This window comes from Eucalyptus grandis, chromosome 5 (genome assembly GCF_016545825.1).
Source record: "Eucalyptus grandis isolate ANBG69807.140 chromosome 5, ASM1654582v1, whole genome shotgun sequence".
NCBI classification, from domain to species: Eukaryota; Viridiplantae; Streptophyta; class Magnoliopsida; order Myrtales; family Myrtaceae; genus Eucalyptus; species Eucalyptus grandis.
In genome coordinates, this window is record NC_052616.1 from 53922120 (window position 1) to 53938221 (window position 16102).

General features: G+C 38.8%; 1 protein-coding gene and 2 pseudogenes across 1 annotated transcript; 1 reads left to right on the forward strand and 2 right to left on the reverse strand.

Moving 5' to 3' along the window:
* The window catches only part of LOC120293121, a 90867-nt pseudogene that overhangs the window by 69405 nt on the left and 5360 nt on the right, over window positions 1-16102 (forward strand).
* LOC120293124 overlaps window positions 1-16102 on the reverse strand; it is a 173605-nt pseudogene that overhangs the window by 30925 nt on the left and 126578 nt on the right.
* Window positions 2336-4066, reverse strand: LOC120293122 (peroxidase 27-like). Its single transcript, XM_039311921.1, has 4 exons — window positions 3842-4066; window positions 3396-3581; window positions 2957-3122; window positions 2336-2778 (listed from the first exon to the last, which is right to left on the reverse strand). Exons 1-4 carry the CDS (start codon window positions 4064-4066, stop codon window positions 2372-2374), a joined length of 984 nt encoding a protein of 327 aa, XP_039167855.1. The 3' UTR covers window positions 2336-2371.

Sequence of the window (16102 nt, forward strand, 5' to 3'; positions counted from 1 at the left end):
CGTTCCTTGGAAAAAAAGAAACACAAAAAAAGGAGGAAAAGCTTGAGAGTCAAGGTCAATGTCAGGAGGCGAAGAGGAGACGTGGGCAGCGTAGAGAGGGAAGTGACAAGCCAAGGAGAAAAGAAAAAAGGAGAAATAGAACAGTGCACTGTTCATCTTCTTCACAGGCTCCCTCCGCACGCCATAGCTGCCGACCGCTACGCTGCGTCGTCGCGGGCGCACCGCCAGAGCCCCCTCACACTCGATCTCACACTGCCACTCGTCGCCCCTACTGTGGCTGCGACGACCCAACACCTCTGACCGCCCAAAGCTCCGTCGCCATCACCCTTGTTACTATGAAGCCGCCACTGCACCAGCACCGCCGCTTGGCTCCTCACGACACTAGCAACCAGTGAAGCCGCAAGGTCGACAAGAAGGCGTACAATCCGGTTCTCAAACCGGTTCTTGAACCGGTCCGGTCAATCCAGTTCCCAGGTGGGTAATCCCTCGGAACCGGTTCTCGGACCAATTCAAACCGGTTCTGACTTTTAGGAACTGGTTCCTGGATCGATTTCAACGGGAATTGTTTCCCGACCCTGTTTTCTGGGTGGGCCGGTTCGAGAACCGGGTTTACCCAGTTCGGTTGTACACCCCTAATGTCTGTAGTTTAAAAGTGCAGAATAAGTTTGGCAGGAAAAATAAATGCTAGATGATGAAACGACGACATTTTCAATTAAAGATGGAATTGCACTATCATTGGCGTGTTGGATCCTGGCATTTTCTTTTCTAGAAACACATGATGAGTTTGCTAGTAAAATTTGGGTGTCAACAAATGCAATACTATCTCTCTCATCTATATTATTTGTCATGCAACCTTAGTTATAATAGAAGCAACTCTCTTCAATAGAAATATATTGAAGAGTGACGTAAGTACCTCTCCAACATGACATGTGTTACATTTTTTGACTAATTGTCATCTAAGTAGTACCATTACCAAGACGTGACACGCAACATGACATGGCATGATACGCCAATACGTCGTTTCTTAAAAAATAGAGGATTTCAACACATTAGGACATGTATATATGCATGACAAATTATCATTTTTACGATCATTTTAATCAAATTAATTTGATTCAAATTCACAAATGAATAAATAAAAAAGAGTTTAGAATGAATTTACACTAAAAAATTAATCCACCATTTGTTTATATCATTCATTGTTTCAATTTGATAAATTAAATTACAATTCAATAATCCATAAAATTTGGAGGACCAAAAAGCAAGCAATCCATATTTTGAACTCTAGTGTCAGAGTATATTGGAAGAGAAGAGGAAAAAAAAAACTCGGGGGATGAATTGTGTATCATAGGAAGTGAGAATCAGAATAGAAGGGAAGACTATATGTTTCTTCTTTCACAATTTATTATTCTTATTTTTTATTTCTGTACATATTTACATTTTGACTCCTTATTTATTCAAAAAAATTAAAATTGACCCCTGCATTCAGAATTACGTGTCGGAATTTCGAAATCACATATTAAATTCCGAACACGAGTATCGAAAAGTGTCGAGAAAGTTGATCGGGTATCAGATTTTTCGACATATATTAACCAAGTATCGGAGAATATCGGACATTTCAACATGACAAGAAAGCTCCCAAAAAGTGTCGGTGCTTTATAGATTATTACTTTTGTACATATATTAGTGTCATTCTCGTGGAAAATCAAGAATTCCCTTCATTTTAATAAGTTCACTAGTGTTATTATTTGTTATGATATTTTTATTATCCTGTAAAAGGAGATCGATCAATTGAGTATAGGTTAGTTTATCACGTGATATGATAATCACTCTAAAGTACTTTAAATCTTTTTCTCGTAGCAAAATTGCTAGTAGTTAATTAGATTCTCGAAATACGAGCATCAAATGACTCCAACATTGTATTTCCCTTGGTAATTCAAGCTCTGTGGAGCTATAACAAATCAAACATGCATGCAAGTGGCAGCAGTAGAGAACACGTTCATATTCTTGAAGGTACACAAGCTTGTGAATAGGTTATTGTTAGAAAATCCAACTAAAAAGCTTAAGATAATAGGTGTAGGGAGATTACAAGCATATAAAAGTATATACACCATATAGTCAGACGTGTGAAATATTTCAACATATATCCTCTTTTATTGTTCAAAATCAAGAATCTGCCTACCCGAAAATTTAACAAAACCAAATGAAATAAATAGTTGCCGCGGGAAAACAATGAGAGGAACCTCACATAGAACGTGCAACAAACAGATAATACAAAAAAACAAATGATAGACCAACAAACAAAGTAAACACCAATAATCGACTATTTCCAATTATTCCATGCTTCATCATGCATCCTCCTCGTAGAGTTTTAGTTAACCTTTGCACACACTTTCCTGACTTCACCAGCCGTTCCGGTGAGCACGCCGATCCGACCCATGTTCACCATTGACACTCCAAAGTCCTTGAAGAAGGTGGATCCACCGGTCTTGATCTGGAGGTCAATGTACGCCTTGGTTTCGCTATCATCAAGAAGTGCGGCGTCCGAAGTGAAGAGGCCTCTTCTCTTCGGGATCAGCTCGAAGTATTTGATGTCGAACGTCCTCACACTTCCTGGGTCCATCTCGGCAAGGGTGGTTTGGTCATTTGGCTTGCACTTGAGCTTCAATCTTGCTATGTAGTTAGAGTCGAGCTTGGGGTCGGTGTCGCCCTTTCCGGTGAAGTTGTAGAGGCGGTCGGAGAAGGAAGAGCAGTGTGAAGTTCCAAGGGTGTGGCCACCTGGTCAATAGAAATCAGAATTAGCATGATCTAACTTTACAAATTACGTTTTCTCCTCGCAGTGCAGACTGTTTATGAATCTCGTGCTCAAATTATAGTTTCTTCCTATTAATTTATGTCAATTTCCACAAAATAATTGATAAAGCATATGAAGCAATAATTGAAGATTAGGTGTTACCTGATAGGACGACAAGGTCCTTCACACTGAGGCCTCTCATTGCAAAATCTGCTTTCAGGGTTGTAATGTTGGCATTAGGTGGTACTAAGTTGTTAAGCGCCTCATTTAAACTAGAGACGTTCCCATCTCTTCGTCCAGTTTCCACATCATAGGAAAGGCCTCTGGTCTAAAGTGACAACAAAAAGAAACTCAATTCCTATATAAATATGTTTTTCTCTTATGGAAAAATCATTGAGTTTTATGATGCACGACGAAAAAATAATCTCAGTTTTGACAAGCAGTAATTAGATCCGAAGATAAGTATGGGTGGAGTATTTTTTTCCAACGAGAGAGCATGGATTGTTTGTGAAAATCGAGATTTCTACAGATGTCATATTTAAATGAGGAACATTAAAATTAGAATGAATAAATAATGCATGTGACATATGCATATGCGCACCGTGACGATGACATCTCTTGCGACGATGGCCAAAACGTCAGCACACGAAACGATGCCGGGACATGCCTTCTCCAACGCCGTTTTGACTCTATCGATCACCTGGTAACCGCGAAGGCTGAAATTCGGTGGCGCGTCCTTCTCGGCTTGATTGGTCGAAGAGTTCAAGAGTATTGAACCTTCGCAACCCTGTGGAAAAACCCAGAAAGAAACACTATTCAACTGTGAGTTCACGCAGAAAACAGTTCGTATCCACGGACGAATCTAGAAAAGTATGTTGAGGGGCTAAACACCATTCGTTAGATTATAACCTGTTCTAATTGATGTTTAGCAGATGGTCCATGAAAGTAAAAACCATTATTTTCAGTCATTATACAGGTGCTCATAAGATAGTACTCTTCCTAAGCACAAGTAGGAAGAGAAGTACGTGCGCTCATTCATTCACTTACCCTAACGAAACAGTCGTGAAAATGCATCCTCAAGAGAGGGCCAGAGAGACTCGGAGCGACGGACATGACTTGACCAATGACCTTCTTCACGATGGCCTCTGCATTTGGGCATGTCTTCTGGTAAAACCCTACTTTGAGACCCTGACCGTGAGCGACCTCAGGGACAAGGAACAAGAACATCAACTGAACCAACAAACAAGACAAGAAGAGCTTCGGACAAGCCATTGCTTTGTGCCAAGAACGATGACTACTATCGCTTGATCTTAGTAAAAAAGTAAGATAGGTAATGGATAAAGGGTTAGGTCACAAAGTCAATGAATTTGGCACCCTCTATTTTACGGGAGGGAAGAATCTGTCTTTTGGCTTTCCGTCTTCTAAATTCTCTAGGAATTGAGAGTTAAATAAAAGTTAAGGAACTCTCTAACGGGTGCTATCCCACATGGAGGTCTCTCGGCTGGGTTTCCTATATTAGAGAATTTTCAAATTAAGTGGGGCTACCTAATTAAGATTTAGGGGTTTGATATAAGGATTTTTGTTTGGTATAGTGGACCAAGAAAGTTACACATTTACTGTTAGATGAGTAGCGTGTGTTTGGAGTTTAGTTCTCTAACAGAATTTCTCTACACATTAATAATCAACTAGTTAGGATGTAAGTAATTTTTTCTGCCGGCAATGGATCTAATAAAAATTTGGTTCTATTAGTAGCTTGCCGTTCCTAGATCTTGCCGTTCCCTTCACTTTTTTTTTTTCCAGATTATTTTAATTAATTATTTGACAAAAGAACATTTTAGTTTATTAATCGACATTTTCAACGAAGAGGCTATCATCAGCACACTTTGGAAAGGCCAAACATGGAGGCCGGAGGAATGACGGCTGAGCATCATAACGATTCACGAGCAAATCATCAGATTACTATCGCCACCACCATCTCTGGCATCATCGGTGATGGCAAATGCACCGTAGCCGGAGGCAAATGCATCATCTGGAGGTGTAGCTCGAGACGTACCTCTCTTTCATGGATTCTTGATCCCAAGAAGATTTTCGTCTTCTTTGCTACCTTGTAAGCGATCGAGTATCCTGACCTGCAATTTCCTACATTACTTTTCAGGTTCATTGCCGATCTCAAAAGGCACTTACGCAACAATCATATAATTGTTTCGCTGTATTAAACCAAAATTACAATATATCTAGCTATACATTAAAGTTATCAATTGATGATTATTCCCTTTCACTGAAACATTTCCCTCTCTATGTGGCAGATCAAGCATGGGAACAATCCTACTCATATATTATATTCCACTCTTTCCATCCCCAAACCACAACCGGATGGCAATTCGCCTTGATCATGGACCATCGAGTTGCAATCATGTTCGGACATTGAAACCCACCCAATTAGTCCTCCATAACACTAAAGAAAATCATTTCATTAGGATCTAGGAACAGCTTTGTTGCATTAACGTGTGTACATATGATTCAGTGGGCACTATCTCCGAGTAATCTTCTCTGAGCATGGAATTTGCAAGGCGTGGTGATTAAAGGTGAAGTCAATTACAGAAAAGGAAGATAGTGGAAGAAGACGTGGTCACTTAACGGACAGCTAAAAGGTCACATGCTTTTTGCTATTTAACAATCTATCTCAGCCTCACTTCTCTTTTTCTATATTATATTTAATCCCTCTTTCCCCTTTCGGAATAATTTTTCAAATGAGAACAAGGCCATGTGCCAGTGAGACAAATAGTGGGAATCTTGTATTTCTGATGGCATTGTAATATTATATCTCATAAATGGAGGGGTTGAGATAATGTCTCTTTTTTGTCTTTTTTGGCCCCATATCTCGAGCCTCTATTGCACTTTCGGCTGTGAGGCTTCATCAATCAAAGCTTTTTTATTTCTTTATTCATTGTTATTTTTATTTTGGTTTCAATTTGCCTTTCATTGAGTGTTTGTAGGGGGAAAGTTTTTTTGAAGCCAATCAAGCATTTCAACTTTGAGCCAGCTCGCACAAGCTTGCACAAATTTACTTGCCTCTTTTTACATTTTGTCCTAAAGAGTTCCTTATTCTTTTATATAAAATGAGGTGAGAATGAATTGTCAAAATTATAACCATGAAGTACGTGCTCTCCCTAGAGATATGTCCTTTAGCAAGTAAATCAAATTAAAGCAAGACTTGAATCAAGGGATCCATTCCATGGTGGACCGATTTACCTAGAACCCCACTCAATAAGGGACGGTTCCAAGTCTTTGGAGAAAGAAACCGAATTGAGATCCATTGGAACCGACTTGGAGCAGATCTAAAATTTATCAACTCCTTCAAAAAATTACCAACCTCAATTATAATTATTACTAACTTTTCTATAATTGAGTTATCACCTAATTTATGCTACCAACTCTCCTTTGAGTTAGTTATTGATGTTTATTTAGTTTTTTATATCAACTTTTCTTATATCTAAGAAAAGTTAATTCTATTATCTATTACCAACTTTTATTGAAATTTATTTCGAATCTCTCTCTGTTTCAGATCTCGCTCGCTCTCGGGCCTCCCTTGATGTCTCTCAGGTGAAGTCCTTTGAGCTCTCTCTCTCTCTCTTCGTGTGTTTTGGCCTCCGTCGAAGCCCCATGAATAGGCCGAAGGGGGCCGGTTGACGGAGGCTTCAACCGCTGGTCCTTGGCATGCCGACCGACCTTGGTGCGGCCGAACCGGCGTCTCATCAGCGGCCCACCTTCTCCGCTTTGAAGGTGTGTCCCATCGCCTTGCCGACCTACTTCTCTCTCGCCGTAGGCCTTGCCCTCTTTTTTTTTTTTTAATAATAATTATCTGAAAAATAAGGGAAAAAAAAACTTAGTAAAAGCAAATGATACTAATAAGTAGGTGACGCAAAAACTATTTTTGTTAAGGTCGATTGGTCCTTAATTTTCTAATACAATTTAATCCTAAATATTTAGCCAAAATTTAGGTGTCAACAAGTTTTTAGGGTACTCTCCACCATATGCCTTAACAATTCTTGACCTTACTGTATTTGCAAGAAGCCAAACCTTTGCTATGCAAAAGATTTATATATTTTCTATTGAAATATATTTTTGGCCCAATTAGTTCAATTTTTCAAAAATTAATTCCCAATATAAATTCTTTCTTGGTATGAAGTTTATTATTATTATTATTATTATTATTATTATTATTATTATTATTATTATTATTATTATTATTATTATTATTATTATTATTATTATTATTATTATTATCCCTAAAACTAAGCTAATTGATCTCCTACTATATTTATTTGCTTTTAATACCCCAAACTACTACATTGGAATTTCGTGCAGAAATTTAAAACTGAATTGTCAATATTAAAAAGTTAAGGCCTGAATCAGCATCTTTATAGTAGGTTTAGGACTGATTAGGTCATTTTGCCGTTATAGTTGTTATAGTAATTTGAAGTGCTTACATTTTAACTAAATAATCATAACTCATATTTTATTATAGTGGCTACTACGGAGATATTCTCATCTTATTGGGCCTGAAAAATGCTTTGCTTATTTAATTAGTTTCCATATCTTAATTAAAAATGATAATTTAAATATCACTGCAATAGATTTTACAACACTATGTTTAATTGGTTTCATCTCATTGATAGCTGTTTAATAAATACTTGGCTCATTAATTATACTCCTTTTAAGTGTCCAAATCTTGGCTTGCATTTTACATGATTCATGATATTAGAGAAGTATTTCGTACACTCAACAAAGATAGCTATTGAAGATTAATTTTCCCGTTAACTAAGGACGCACTAGCAAAATTAATTTCTCAAATCGAGAAATATATAATATGAGTTGGTCTTTGTTAATTTGTACGGGCACCACAAGCCCGCAGGTAACGTAATCAAACACATCAGATGGAATCTTAGAAACTAAAAAATTTGACCGATTCACTGGCCTAACCGAAAGAAAATATATTTAATTCAATTGAATTCACCTACGTAATAGAATAACTCTCTCTCTCTCTCTCTCTCTCTCTCTCTCCACGAACCAGTACCAGGATATGTGTTTATATATATAATATATTTAACAGGCGCACATGTCCAACATCGTATATACAACTTCACAGAGTTAATATAAAGCTTAGGTATGCTGCAATAATGTGGTTATTGAATTGGATGATGTGATGTATCATGAAATACCGAACCATCGAATATTCTATTAGCGGATATAGAACTCAAGTAGTTAATTAGGTTAGCAAAAAGAAAAAGCATTGTTAATTAGGTTAGTCAAGCAACTAAATTTCATTAAGAGGCGTTCAATTATACAGACATTATCCTTAAACCATTGTTCGAGCTTAGGCTTCTACATATGTGATGGAACTTGTTCTATACATTCTAATGACATATAGGGGAGAGCATGATTTCAAAGAATTGAATAAGTGAGAATGGGTCAAGTTCCTAGTTCCAAAGTATATAGGGTAGGTTTCATATTTCAAGTTTAGGGAACTAGTCTAGCAACTTAAAACTCAGAACAAGTCTTTGTTTTTTCTTGTTCTACGTTTTTGCACAATCTTATGATATTCCATGGCATCCAACGATGAGTGTATAAGGAACTACTAATTTGATATTTCATTTTTAGCATATCCATGACTGAGATTTTTACTTTATTAATATCTCATATTTTTCGCATGTCTAAATATGAATTATAATTAGTAGATTGTAGCAACAAATAGTTGTCATTAGAGATAATAATTCACTACAATCATTTAATTAAGAATACATGTAAAGCATAAGTTGACTCAAGAACCTATATCGGAACCTACAACAAGGTGGGTTCCAAGTTCTAGAGTAAGTAATGTAGGTTTTATGTTCCAAGAATTTGGAAATCAATTCTGATGAGTAAATTCTAGGTTTGAAGTTTCAAGCAGAATCTAGACTAAACCTGAAGCTGCTCACCCCTAATGCCATAGACGTGCATCCTAATTATTCAAATTATGGAATTTCATCTACTTTAGGTACAGTAGGCTCCAATGAATAAGTGTCGGCCTGGTTAGTGAAATTATGGAATTTCATCTACTTTAGGTTTTGTAGGCTCCAAACTGGCTACTGCTGAAGATGCGCCGGTATGTAATTGAAATTAATATTAAGTGAGAATATTTTATTTTACTTCATAAAAGGAATATGTGGGCAGGATTGCGTGCCTTGAATAGAAATAAGTGGATGAGGCGACGAATTTTCTCCCTTTTCTCCGCCGGGACTTTGTTTCCTCATCCATGTGCCTTGCAAATGTATTCAATGCCTCTTAAATAGGTACTACTGGAGAGAAAAGCTTATGCATAATTACTTCAAAATTATCTGCACTTCATTATGGTATCCACTACACTTTTAGTTTTAGGGTTTAGTGACTTTAAACTAGCATGAGACTTGGGGCTAGGTTTTGCCGTGCATTTTCTTGCCGGGACTTGGGTTCGTTGTCAATCGGATGAATCTCAACCATTGATAACAAAGGTCTCATGTATATTACGAAGTCATACAAAATCCAGCGGCGAATTGGATCTGAATAAGAATTTCGTGGTCAACGACCCACGCATTGTTTCAAATTCTTCTATACAAACATTCACCATGTCCTACCTCCACTTTCGTGGCCTCATGTATATGAACTTGGACTCGCACTCGCTCCGGTACATGGCGAACCAGAGGAAACAAATAAGTGATACAAGAAAAATCAGCACCACAAGTAGGGCAAATGAGGCGAGGTCAAGCCTCACCGGAATCTAGCTAGTTCCAGCTCACCAGTTATGGCAAGGTTCAAGGAGAGCTCTTGCGATTGAGGTGAGGTCAAATCGAGCTTAGGTCAAGGCAAGGTGAAGGAGCCTCTTGTTCGAGACTCAATAGATTCCAGCGAGCTTGAGCCACACCCAAGGCCGATGAGGTCGAGCTCGCTTGTGACCAGTCAGTGGCCGTCGCCATGGCCGGCGACTAGCCGAAGAAGAAGCAGGACGGAAAAAAATAAGACAAAACAAAAATACAAATAATTAAAATTTTGAATTTTTTTTAGAAATATTTTTATAATTACTAACATTTCATTAACCAAGTACCCAAGCAAAGCACCGAGGGCTCATGCACAGCCATTGTGGACCTAAGCCAGAGTGTTAGGGACCCGAGCATAGCCTTTGTGGATTCGACCTTAGGTGTTGGGGCATCGGGCATGGGCACAAGCACCACAAGTCCGAACCCAACCTCAATAGACCCGGGCCTAGTTGCTAGAAACTTGATCCTAAGTGCCTGGACCTAGGAACCAGCATTGGGGTTTATGTGCCCAAACGTAGAGTTTTCAAGTTCAAGAGACAATACTTAGTCATATATCTAAAAACTGTTTTCTAACTTTATAAAGAGGAAATCAATTTTCTGAATTTAAGCTTTTATATGAAAACATTTTTCATTGACTCATTTTCCTAAATGAACCAAATACCAAAAACTAAGGTATATGTTTTCCTAAAAAAAAAAAATGACGCCTAAAAATGATAATGTAGACATCGCTATAACAAATATTGAAACGCTATATACAATTGGCCTCATCACATTAATATCTATCTAGTAAACATTTGACTCATTCATTTCAATTCTTTTAAGTGTCCACATCTTGATTAAAACCTAAATTATTTTTTTCATGCTTGTTATAATGATACTTTTGAGCGGCCTCATCTCATTGGGCCTAAGAAGTTGACTTCCAAGTCTTCCACTTTACAATTTAGGAAAAGAGTGCCCAATTCCCCACTTTGATATATTTACAATGATAATAATATTGATAATCTTTGGAACATATTGATTGGTCCATGAAATGCAGCAGCGACAGTACACAGTAATTATTCGATTCTCCATATCATCGTGTGAATGGAATTTCATGTTTGGATCGCGCACTAAAATTTTGCCTTACATCTTATATGATTCGGGATATTAGAGAAGTATTTCGTACACTTAGAAATATTGGCTAATTTTCCCGTTATTAAAAGATGTACTAGCAAAATTAATTCTCAAAATGAGAAATATATGATATGAGTTGGCCTTCCTTAGTAACTAGTGGCACCACAAGCCCCCGGGTAACGTAATCAAACACATCGGATGGAACCAGAAATTGAACTGCATGGTGATAAATCAAAGCATTTGACCAATTCGTTGGCCAATAATTGAAAGAAAATATATTTAATTCACTTGAATTCACCTTAATTAAATGAATAATTAATTTAAGATCTCTCTCTCTCTCTCTCGATCTCTCTCCCTCTCTCTCTCAACTGATATAAGCGTGCAATAATAATGTGGTCATTGAATTGGATAATGTAATGTGCCATGAAATACTGAATCATTGAATATTCAACTCATGCGTATAGAAGTCAAGTTGTTAATTAGGTTAGGTTTATTGAGCTACTAAATTTTCTCTCTAGAAATGTTCAATTACACGGATACTACGCTTAAATCATTGTTTGAGTTTAGGGTTCTATATATACGATGGAACTTGTTCTATACATTCTAAACCAGTGCACGTGCATTTGCTCCTTGAAATCCTAATTAGTCAACTTCATGGAATTTCACCTACTTTAGGTACAGCAGGATCCAAATTAGCTCCTGCTGAAGATGCGTGATTATTTAATTAAAATTTATATTAAATTATATTTTTTTACTAGATATCATTAAAAAAAAAATGTGGGCAGGATTGCGTGCCTTGAAGGGAAAGAAGAGGATGAGGTGGAGGAGGATTTCCTCCCTGTTCTCCGCCGGGATTCTGCTTCCTCTTCCATGTGCTTTGCAAATTTTTCCAACGGCACCTGAATCTCAACCGTTGATAATATGGATCTCGTGTGAATGTTGTCATCCAAATTCCGACGGCAGATATCGCCCGGTCCACAACGGATCGGATCTAGATAAGAACTACAGGGTCGACGGCACGCGTGTTTCTTTCGAATTCTCCTATGTAAACATTCACCAGGTTCTCCCCTCCTCTGTTGACAGGATCCGCACACGCCTAAATCCTTCAATTACTGATATAAAGAAAGCGCATTCTAGTTGGATAGGTGCACGATGCCTGCGATCTAGAATTGGCAAAGAGGATAGAACTTCCCCATACGATCCTAGGACTAATCCTAGGTTATGATTTGCGCATGTAGCTGTCTTACAAAGCAAATGAGGTACTAATGAAGAAGTCGTGATCACGATTGGTGAACTGTACATGTAGACTTTTATATCTAGAAAAATGTTACAGCTATGCACGTAAAAGTATGCTATTTTCTAGCAACACTTGGAGCATATGCATATCGCTGGGGAAAATATCAAAAAATTGATAAATTTATTGCATTAGTATCAATTCAATCATAAACCTTTTGATTTAAGAGATTTAGACTTAACTTTTTGCATTTGTGCTAATTGAGTCCATCCGGTTAATTTTGGTCGGAAATCACTAATGTAGATAATGGTTATCCTACATGATACGGCCAGCATTAATGTAGATAATTTTTTAATAATATTTTGAATTCTGTTTGAACATTTCTGCTTTGACATAATTTGAAAAAAGCCTGGATTGAAGCTAGGTTTAGGAAAATTTCCTCCTGATATCATCAATGTAACTTCTCCACTGCATTCATGTCTGGCGTTATTGGCCCCTAGATGTTACTGCAAAAAATTAGGGCGTGAATCACGCATGTAAGCTGGTCGGGCAACAAAGATTGGGTTAACTGATAAGCTCAAGCGTTAGTTGGTGATAAAAAAACACTATGAATGTCATAACTTTTATATGACGCTCACTTGAGTGCTATAATTTTATTCACTCACTTGAATGTCACATCGATATAAAATCGCTTACTTGAGTACCTACTCCGACAATTCATTTTGCATGGCTTTTTCTACTGATTTTTTTTTTATATATTTTTACGTGGCTTTTAAAAAAAAATTAAAGTCATGCGTGGAAAATCTTCTCTCTCTCGGCTTGGTACACAACGAATTTTGGTTGACATAGACTAAAGGTGAGTGATTTATTATTATTTGTTGACGCCTAAAAACTTCATTAATTAGATTTTACTTTTTGTTTTTATTTATTTTTATTTTATTTTGTTCGGATGATAAACAAAAGAAGAAAAGAAGAGAAGCAGCCTCCACATGGGCCCTCGGCCCATTTTCGCCTCGGCTCGGCCCCGCCAAGTCGTCTCCTTCCTTGCGCCTCTACAGAGCACGCGATGGGGGCGCGACGGAGCGGAAGGGGATGGACGGACGGCGATGGGACGTGGAGCAGGGAGGCAGCTGGCGTCGGTTGGGACGCCGGTTCGGCCGGCGAAGGCCGTGGCGATCGGCGGTCAAACTCCATTGACCAGCCACCCCTTGCTTATAAATACCCCCCCCCTCGACGACGACGGGGAGGCGGAGGGAACGAGAGAGAGAGTGAGGCCACCGGAGCTCGGGATCCCCTGAGAGACTTCGGGGAGCTCGAGTGTAGGCCGGCCGTGGTGTGGTGAGCTCGGAGGGGTCCCCGAGAGACTTCGGGGAGCTCGAAGAGTGAACCCGAGAGAGAAGCCGGAGGAGATTCACGTGGGTCTCGCCGTCGTCGCCGCCCCCGTCGTGCCGTTGCCACGAACAGGTATCGTGATGTCGCCGTCGCCATCTCCCTCTCCTAGTCCGGTCATTGCTGCCGTCGCCATCGTCGCCGCCGCCGTCGCCGCTGCGCCTCAGTCCTCCCCCTCCTTCGCGCTGCGATTCGGAAACCCTAGGGTTCCCGATTTTCCGGGTCGCGACCCCGGGTTGTCGGGTCGGACCCGGATCGAGAACCGGGTAGGGATTCCGTAAATCCCGAGAGCGGCGAGAGTCGGGTCGGACTCGGGTAGGGTTTCGCGGGGACTTGGGTCTCGAGCCGGGTCGTCGGGCCGGGCCGAGCGCCCCCAAACGCCCGGCCATGGTGTCGTTTTCAATAAATAATAAAAAAAAGGAAAAATCTGAGTCGGGCCCGTGTTGCGCCCATCCTCGTCGGATTGCTGGCCCGGTCGGACCCAACTGCGGATCCGACCAGGTCAGTTTTTATATTATTTTAATATAAAATAATATTTTAAATAAATAAATATTTTATTAAAAAATTCAAAAAATCAAAAAATGTTTTATTTCAAAAAATATTTAAAAATGTTAAAAAAATTATTTTCCAAAAAATCGAGAAAAATCAAAAAAATAATTTATTTTCCATAAATATTAATAAATATTAAAAAAATATTTTCCAAAAACATAAAAAATATTTCATATTTTCCAAAAAAAAAGCCAAAAATCCAAAAAGGCCAAAAATTCATGAAAAAGCCAAAAAAATTCAGAAAAAGCCAAAAAAGACATGTATTTTTTCAAAAAAAAAAATACCAAAAAATCCTTTGTGTCCAAAAAATGAGAAAAGACTCGAAAATGTTTTTCCTCCCAAAAATGCATGGAAAGTCCCTCGAACATCCAAAAACCTTAGGATTTAAACAAGATTAGGTACCGAAAGGGCATTAGTGATTAACTAGTGTAATCAAGTCCTCGATCCTAATTTCTCTGGTTGCGCATGAGTGAGTATTTCTCCCAATACTTCGCTTGGGTTTCTAATCAACCCACCCCAAATCGATTAGTGTCGACTCCATTTTAAAAATTAATTTACAGATTAAAAGCTTGAACCATTAAGTCGTGAATTGGTGGACTTGGGAGAGTCCGGGCTTAACCAATTTCAGCCGAGCCATTAGCCTCCTTAGGCGCTCGTACCCGACTGCGGGCGCCGAAAAAAAGAGGTCACGACATTATTATTATTATTTTTTGATAACCAAGGGACCGCCGGAGATCACCATTAGGGGATCACACGACCCTCCGGTATTCGGTAGCACCGGTGGGGCCTCGCCACAAGCCGCTATTTAAATGTAAATCCTCGGGGGCTGGCCTAGTAAACCACCCCTAGGACCCCTACTTAAGTCGTAAGCATCCAAAGATTCGTGAGTAATTTGTTGTGTTTCGCGAGGTGCATTTTTTGTTGGGTCTGGATGTAAATCCAAGCCAAGGTTGATGTAATCTCTAAAATAGTGTATTTTGTAAATGGTTACAGGATGTCTCGCATAAAGTGAAATCGCATACTTATTTTTTTAAAAGTCAAGGAACCTAAGTCTTCACTTCTAACGAGTTTTGACATTTAAACAATCACTCGTAAACTTATTGGAACTTCTACTGTCCTTTAACCCTATATGAAAAATAGCCAAAACCACCCAAAAAATGTATAATCATCTTTGTTTTTTACTATAAAAGCTACATTACAAATTGCAAAGCATATATTTTCTCTACAATAATCAACAATAATGCACAAATTACAACACAAAATGCCATTTCCACCAAATTGACCATATAACATGTCATTCAACCTAGGAACTTAGGGCCCGTTTAGTTCGGATTTGGGGAAAAGCCCTTGAGAGAATGCAAATACCTTTGAGGTAAATGGGTTTTCTGAAATGTTACACTTTGTTGGTAAATTGTAACCTCAAATAGCATTGAAAGGTAACTTTAGTATAAATACAGTTTGGCAAAACTTACATTTGTAATGGACTTTTACTTTTATCTTCTTCTTTTTTTAAATCTAAAAATCAAATCTAGTGGTCGGCGATGACGGCGATGGCATCGCCTAAGGTCGCAGAGGCTAGATCTATTGTTGCCAATTGGTTCCGTGCAACCTCAGGCAGCGTCACCAGCGGTCCGCGTGACCCAAGCGACATCGCCTGGGTCGCGGGTCGCAGGTCGCGCCACCCCAAGCAATGGTCACTGGGGATGCGCGACCCCCAAGCGACGGTGGCGGCTGCCGGAGAACCCAACTCTCAATGGGAAAGAAGAAGACGAATGAGGAAGAAGAAGATGAACAGTGAAATTTTGCATTTCCAAAATGCCCAATGCCCAAAGCAGCTCTGAACCAGCATTAGGCTTTCAGCATTGGGAATGCTGATATTTGGCCAATGAGCTTTCCAAAATATTTGCCAAATGCAAAATATTTTCCCCAAAGGCTTTGGGTAGGTTTTGGGGGCCTTAATCATAAACGAGGCCATTCAACCTACATACACAAAATTGTCATAACTAACTACATTTCCAAAGTAAAAACATGGCAATGAGTAACATACATTGCCCAAAATATGGTAACACATCTCATTATTCTTCAACTATGGTTAGCTCAATAGCTTCTTCTTATTACTTAGTTTAAAACTTACCACAAACCAAAAAAACACAATAATTTTAACACAAGCAACATTCGATAAAACACTTT

Coding starts and splice junctions, on each gene's coding strand:
- LOC120293122 (XM_039311921.1), bottom strand. CDS start 4,066: ATGGCTTGTCCGAAGCTCTTCTTGTCTTGTTTGTTGGTTCAGTTGATG. Junction 3,582..3,841: donor TTCACGACTGTTTCGTTAGG/GTAAGTGAATGA, acceptor GTTTTTCCACAG/GGTTGCGAAGGTTCAATACT. Junction 2,779..2,956: donor GGACCTTGTCGTCCTATCAG/GTAACACCTAAT, acceptor TCTATTGACCAG/GTGGCCACACCCTTGGAACT.